The sequence below is a fragment of the Natator depressus genome, chromosome 1 (assembly GCF_965152275.1).
Source record: "Natator depressus isolate rNatDep1 chromosome 1, rNatDep2.hap1, whole genome shotgun sequence".
NCBI lineage: Eukaryota > Metazoa > Chordata > Testudines > Cheloniidae > Natator > Natator depressus.
Window position 1 is genome coordinate 60593721 of NC_134234.1, and position 7829 is coordinate 60601549.

At 42.3% G+C, this 7829-nt stretch overlaps 1 protein-coding gene across 7 annotated transcripts in view; it reads left to right on the forward strand.

Moving 5' to 3' along the window:
* Window positions 1-7430, forward strand: part of TSC22D1 (TSC22 domain family member 1) — a 133540-nt gene extending 126110 nt beyond the window's left edge. For 4 of the 7 annotated variants that reach the window (XM_074961140.1, XM_074961167.1, XM_074961175.1 and 1 more), the window contains 2 exons: window positions 4958-5009; window positions 6569-7430. In XM_074961140.1, coding sequence (XP_074817241.1) covers window positions 4958-5009; window positions 6569-6823 — 307 coding nt within the window. In that variant the 3' untranslated portion in view covers window positions 6824-7430. Of the gene's footprint in view, window positions 1-4153; window positions 4520-4787; window positions 4807-4957; window positions 5010-5941; window positions 6184-6568 lie in introns of those variants that run through there. The other 3 variants (XM_074961159.1, XM_074961193.1, XM_074961203.1) reach the window with 3 other exon arrangements.
* The last annotated feature ends 399 nt before the right edge of the window (window positions 7431-7829 follow it).

The following is a 7829-nucleotide window of genomic DNA, read 5'->3' on the forward strand; positions in this document are numbered from 1 at the left end:
GGATCTGTATGGAACCAATACTGTTCAACATATTCATAAATGACCTGGAAAAAGAAGTGTAAACGTGGTGGCAAAGTTTGCAGCTGAAACAAAATTACTTAAGATAGTTGAGTCAAAATCTGACTGAAGAGTTACGAAGGGATCTCACAGAACTAAGTGATTAGGCAACAAAATAGCAGGTGAAATTCAATGTTGACAGATGCAAAGTAATGATTATTGGAAAACATAATCCCAACTGTTCATACAAAATGATGGTCTAAATGAGCTGTCACTGCACAAGAAAGATCTTGGAGTCATCATGGATAGTTCTCTAAAAACATCTGCTCAGTGTGTAGCAGCAGTCAAAAAAGCTAACCGTATGTTAGGAACCATTAGGAAAGGGATAGATAAGACAGAAAATATCATAATGCCACTATATAAATTCATGGTGCACCCACAATTGAATACTGCGTACAGTTCTGGTCACCCCATCACAAAAAAGATACGTTAGAATTGGAAGAAATACAGAGACGAGCAACAAAAATGATTAGTGGTATGGAACAGCTTCCACCCAAGGAGAGATGAAAAAGACTGGGACACTAAACCTGGAACAAAAGACTGAGGGGGATATGATAAAGTTCTGTAAAATCGTAAATGGGGAAGTGTTATTTACCCCTTCACATCACACAAGAACAAGGGGCCACCTAATGAAATTAATCGGCAGCAGATTTAAAACAAACTTAAAGCAGTGCACAGTCAACTCATTTCCAGGGGATGTTGTGAAGGCCAAAAATATAACTGGGTTCAGAAAAGAATTGAATACGTTCGTGAAGAATAGGGCCATCAATAGCTATTAGCCGAGATGGTCAGGGATGCAACCCCATGCTCTGAGTGTCCCTAAACCTTCAACTGCCAAAGCTGGGACTGGACAATTGGGAATGGATCACTTGATAATTGTCCTCTTCTGTTCACTCCCTCTGAAGCATCTGGCACTGGCCAATGCAGAAGACAGGATATTGGGATATGCGGACCTTTGATCTGATACAGTATGGCTATTCTTGTTTTCTGACTGTGAAGAGAATTATAACTGTCTCCTGAAAGTCCCTGATAAACAGGGACCATAGAAATTGACAAAGATGGAAAATCCACAAATTCTAAGGATTGAGGTCTTTCCTGACATTTTGGTATTTTTCTACATAATCTGTGGAGCAGATGTTGTAAGTCTGATCATGTCAGAGCACAGTTGTCTGACAGGTAGGCGTATCTGTGTTCTAACACTTGCTTTTTTCTGTAAAGTGGACAGGACAGCATGCTTATGTTTGTGTTATCCCATCCACACTACTGACAAAATGTTGGAACCTAGATGCAGCTAACTATGCACTGACTCAATTAGACTTGTAGACCTCTAAAAACAATTTTAGGGAATCATTACTGATCATTCCACAGAAACATTGATTTAACTAGAATGTGCCTATGATCCTTGAATCGGAGCACAACCAAAATTACAAATAGCACAATCCGTCTGAAAGACTGCAGTCTGCCTCTTGTCTTGTCCAACCAAGAGAGAGCATGACAAGTGTGTGTTTTTTTTATAACTTGCGATCTTGAGGTGGATTACTGTAAGAGAACCTAATTTGAAGAGATTTTTAACTACCCCCGGAAACAAATAATCAGCCAAGAGATTCAGATCCCCTGCACTTGCAAATTTCGGCCTAAACACAATCACCTCCAGTGTCCTTGAAGCTTAATTGGCATAGCGAGAGGTGATCTGAGTATTTTGGGGTACAACCACTAAGGGCTGTGAAGATCATGGTTTTAAATTGGATCAAGTATTGGACTGGGAGCCAGTACAGAGAGCCCTGGGCCAGGGTGGTGTATTCTCATAGTCGTCATGTAAGAAGAGGGGCTGCCTGATGTACCCTCTGGAGCTTTCACTTTCAACCTGAGGTTCAGCATGTTGCAGTAGTTGAGTTTAGAGGTGACAAACACATAGTTCACCTTGGCTTGGTATGTGGCTGATGAGAGGTGTAGCCTCTTGGACAGCCAAAGAGTATAAAAGGAATGTATGGTTACTGATGTCCTTTGCCTGTCCAGGAGTGCAGAAGGAGCTCAAGACATATGTCCTAATGTTCGTGTTTAATATTAAGTAAATTGGAATTGATTATGTGGTCAACAGGTGCAGATAATTAAAATAGGGGAAACATTGGGAAGGCATGGGAAATGTGACTATTTTTTTATATAAAGTAACAAAGAAGTAAGGTGGGAATTCTGCCTTAAAGGAAATGCATGTGCTTTGATGTTGGACAAACATTTATGCAAAGTTCAGTATTCTTAAATGTAACCTTCCCTGTAAGTAGGATTAGCTTACTTGCGCCACTCTGCTGGTATTACTGAATGAAAGAATAGCGTAGACCAGGAAAGCTAAAATAATCTCTTTAAGAAGGATGATGATGACATGCTAATGCTAAAGTTAAATTTAAGACTATTATTCCTTGCCTTTCTAGCTTTCCTGCTTTTGTGAGGGTGACAACTGTAATATATATTTAAAATTTGTGCACTATAGAAGAGTAAAGAGTTTTGGCTTTTCTGTTTTGTATGTTTATATCACATGAATGTTGATACTTTATAGGTTACGTGTATTAAAGGGTGTTTTCAGTTTTATTTAAGGTTAAGCAGTTTGCTTTGTACTGTTCTAATTCATAATTTGGTTCTGTTAAATAGCCAAGTGGAGAGAGCGCACCATTTTAAAATCATTTTGATCTGAATGTGACTTTGTTCAAAAATAAAATATTAGAACTGTAACACCTTCATTTTGAAATATATCGTGGTTAATTGAGAAAATAAGAAAACCCCTTATTTTGTATATGACATAGTTTAAAAAGTAGCTGTTGTATTGCCTCATCTGGAAAAGAGCAGATAGTAGACATGTTCAGTGTTACAATGTAAGAATGTCAAAAAGCATCTGTCTAGAATTTTACAGATTCATGCTCTGTGTGTATTTTCTGAATTGTCTGGTGGCTGAATATCTTCAAATGAATGGTTTAAAGGCTATAAAAAAGGGCACAGAGGCCATTTAATTTGAATAAAGAGTAGACAAGTATTAGGAATTTGCCAGAACAGTGAGCTATAGGTTTTCATTTATAATTTGCTTCCTGCTGCAAATATTTTCGCAAATGCATTGAAGAATCCAAGATATATAAGAATATATAGAATAACTAGTTTTATTTTCCTATGCCAACGTGTGCTGAAGTACTGTGGAGGCAGACATATGAACACCTTAAAATCGTGTGAGGATTGTAACTTTTAAGGTGAAACTCCCCTGGTAGCCCAGGAACCATGAGTGTGAATTTTGTGCATAAACTACACCATCCTGTCAGCTTCTTGCTTCTAACCTTTCTCACCATCATAAAAATCTTTGTCTTTTCATATGAAAAACAGATTTTGCTCTTTCAAGAACCATCTGTGATAGTCCTTTAGATTAAAACCCCTTCTCATGTTGTGCAATGACGGTCAACTGCAAACGGATGATGCAAAAATGAAGCATCGTATTATTGGAAGTGGTTTCACCAAGCAAATTCTAAGGCATCTGATGAGGAAGGGAACTTGGGTCCTATGGTTTAATTAACTCAGAGTAAATTTCGTGGCACTTTCCAAAGTGCATGTTCTGTACTCTCTTTTCTAGGCTAAAGGTATAGTGTTGCGCCAATAGGTGGCGGCATTGGAGTAGCTAAATGTAAGTCTAGTGACATTGTTATTGAATTCCAACATCAGCTATATCCTATCGTTTCTACCCAGGCTAAACTTTGCATGTGTAGTTTTTCTGCAGGCAAAAATCAGTCTGTGCATCTTGTAAGCGAATCATCTTACATGTTGGAAAGGTTTAAATTGGGCACTGGATCGTTTTGTTTTTGCGCTGCTGTTGCCACCCAAATTCTCCGACTCTGCAGATTGCACTGAGATCTGCTAAATGCTCGTGCAAATCGTAGTGTTTTAACTGGGGAGAACAGGGGTCTTCTGGCCAGGGGTCTCCTGATTAAGGGTAACTGGATTTTGGTGATGGTTCACTGCTACTGAAGTGATGCAAAGGAGCCGTTCTGGCGGGGGGAGGTGCAGAATGACCGGCCAGCCAATAGGCACTGACTCTCTTGCATATATTATGCAATAGGACTGGAACCTCAGGTTTTCTGCTGAGTATAGAAGAGCTGACCTCGGAGATTTCTTTGCGCAGCCCTGGGATCAGCATCTTCCAGGATCATACCGCCACAAACTGCTGTATTTTTAAAATTATATCTATCTAGCCAGCCTCCTCCTGCTCCCCCGTGGCGGAGATTAAACTAAGATTAATGTAGATCAACAGAGGATCTCTGCATTGTTGGGATTTTTTTCTTTGGGGGGGTGTTTCTGGCTGGAATTGCATGAATGCCCAATGTTGTAGATCAGTGGCAATGGATCTAGGAGTTTATCAACTAAGACATTTTTCAATTTCTTTCTTGTCATCTTTGCTGGGCACCGACAATTCTTCTTTGAGACTCGACAGTAGGTAAATAACTCTGGTATAAAATGTGTTTGTTTTTCCGTGCTGGAATATTTGCAGTAATGCAGGTGAATGCCAGGGGGCTGATTCCTTTGTCCATCGGACTGGGCAGCACTGGGAAGCTGCAGTGGCACGGGCGGTGTGTTTTACATTTATCTTGTGAGAGACTGAATCTCCGGGACACAGATCGGTTTTACCGCATTATGTAATTAAGCTCCATCTTTGTGGGTTATTAGGGAAAATGTCCGGATCTTTGATCCCGCTGTAGCGGGCGGTTTGAGGTGGCTTTACAGGTTGGTTTCACTGCATTGAAGCATCCCGGTGACATAAACAGCAGCATTAAGTCAGTGTGGGATATATTTCTCAGCTAGCTAGTTATCAGTATTCAACTCTCTTGTCTTGTAAATCATTCAGCTGCTGATACATTTTTTCCCATCTTTTCAGCTCCTCGGGTGCAAGTGTGGTAGCGATTGACAACAAAATCGAGCAAGCGATGGTATGTACTGATTGTTTAATAAAAATACAATTAATGTTTAAAGCGCGAGTTGTGAATAGAAGTAAGTGTTCACAATATCAAGGTTCTCTGGGTAATATTTAACGGATGCATGGGCGTGTTTTTTCAATAGTGAAGCTGCTGGGTTTTTTTAAAATACACTGTATTATTAAAGGCTTCCAAATGCGAGGAATGCATACGTTTCCCTATAGATCCATGAAATGACTATGACGGCATCGCATTCAGGGTTCTGCCTTTTAAAAAATGATCGATCCTGACTTCATGGGCGGGGGGGGGGGATGAAATAATATTTCCACTCCTGTTTTTTTTTTCAAAATCCCCCAACCATCCCAGCTGGATTATCCCTGGAAAATGGGACCAGCCACAGTGTGCTGATGGATCCAATAGGGGCACCATAAGCTGCTTTAATTCCCATGTTTGCTGGCAATGGAAGGTAAAGTGCCTTGGAGCTGGGATCTTGTACACTGGGGCTGCTGCCCTGAAGTGCAGTGGGAATCATGGGCTCTGTTGCGCGATGGGGAGAAATCGGTTTTAAAAAAAAAAAAAAATCCTCCAAAAAACACACCCAGACACACACCAACCCCCAAACCCTGCGTCTGTGCCTAATTTTCCCTGTTTTTTGATTTCCGCCTTGGCCGCTCTTTGTTATTGGAGCGGTGCCTGTAGCTGTTCTCACGGGATCCTCTGCCTACTGTTGCTAGGCAAACTCCGAACCTTTAACTCCCGGCTATAAATAACTCCTCAGCTCATTGGCTGAGGCGCGTGGGGGTGGTCGGCCCGGGTCTCTTTGACGTCACCCTCGGGCACGCAAGGAGGGAGGCAGGGAGGGAAATGCGGCAACCTGCACTGTAAGAGCTAGCTGCAGCCAGCTCCAAGGAGGCTGGGCGGGCGGGCGGCCGGGGGGCGGAGAGCAGTTGTTGCAGGGGAGGAGGTTCCTGCTTTTACAAACACGCGGCGCCGGCCGGGGCTGGTGCCTGGATCCGCGCGCCTCAGCAGTGAAACCCCACTGATCCCAGCCCTCATCGGAGGCACGTCCGGGAAGAAGCGCCGGCTGGGGGTTGTGGAGGACAACGCCACGAGGCGGGGAATTTAGCGGCTCGGGCTGGCTTTCTGCAGAAACACTCCCACCCCCTTTCCAGCCTGAATCAATTCGATGGTATTTTTCTATTCAGATCAATTAATAGGTGAGCTGGTCGGGGGAGGGGAGCCAGTAGAGTAGTGGCCAGGCTGTTGGTCAGGTTTGGAATGAGACTGGCCTACTGCGGCCCATGGACATCCAGAATTACTTGTGTGTATTCTGGGTGCTCAGGGAAGGCAGGCTCTGGCTCCACATGTTAATCTTCAGAACGCTTCACAAACACTGGTAAATGGAGGGGAGATTTCTCCTGCCCATCCACCGGGGCTTTGCCCTCTCAAAGCTGGCTCCACATCTGCTGCTTGCCTTAGTTGGGTTGGATTATTGTTTCTCTGGCTGAGCAGGGTTGGATCCCGGCCCTAAGGTTGGACCTCTTGCCTGATTTGTGTGCTCTTTTGTGTTTCAGGATCTGGTGAAGAGCCATTTGATGTATGCTGTGAGGGAGGAAGTGGAGGTCCTCAAAGAACAAATCAAAGAGCTGATTGAGAAGAACTCCCAGCTGGAGCAGGAAAACACTCTGCTGAAAACACTGGCCAGCCCAGAGCAACTTGCCCAGTTCCAAGCACAGCTGCAGACTGGTTCTCCACCTTCTTCCCAGACACAAGGGACAACACAACAGCCTGCCCAGCCAGCATCGCAGGGCTCAGGACCTTCAGCATAGTCTCCAATGCCCTGGCCTTTGTGGCCAGTATGCTCTGGACTACGCAGAGAAAAGAGGACAAGTGGAAATCTGCCACAGCCACCCTCATCCATTTCATTGCACGCTGCAGTCCAGACTCAAGGACTCTGTACACTGCATGCACCATCACAAGAATTTTTTTTTCAGTATTAAGCACTCATCTGTCCTTTCTTTTTGGCAAAAGAAGTTCTTATTTTTAGGTTGGCGAATTAAAAAAAAAAAAAAAAAAAAGACACACACACACACACACACACTTTTTTCCAGAAAATTAGCACAAATGCACTGGGGATTTGAACAGCTTCTGCAAATGGCTAAGAAATGGAGTTGCATGCTTGATTTTTGTTTTAAATCTTCCATCCATCCACTGCTGTTACTGATGCAGGCATGAAGAAATAGACTGGAGTAAAAGTGATGGATCAATGCCCCACATCCAATTGGGATCCACAGTAAAGACTGATGCATAGGATCTAAGAGGAAAAGGGGGAAAGGTAAATTCAGTGTTCAACACTAAACTGTCACCTGAAACCTTAAGTGCAAATATGTTTGCACTGTTTCTTGAAGCCGTGGACAGGTGCATAAAGCTGTATTAGAGAGAAGGTAGGTGACAGAGTTGGGATGTAGGATAATTACAATGAAGGTTATTTGCCTAATGTATATTTGTGTATTTAGTGTAATTACTTTGTAAAATAGAAAACTGTAACTACTATTTAGGTTGTACAGATTGAAATTTAGTTGTTTCCTTGGCTGATCTGATGAAGTTTGGATAGTTTGTTTTTTTTAATGCTACATAAATAAGAATGTACCTATGCAGCTGATCAGAATTTGGCATATTTATGCTGTTTGTGTAATTTTTGAATTTCCCTGGCTGCTGAATATTTGAAGTAAATCTTTGTTCACTGTAGTTTGGTTTAAGAAAAAAAAAACTTCAAAAATTATAAATTCCTGCTAGCAAAAGAATAAAACAAAATGGGTTTCCCAGTATGGATTT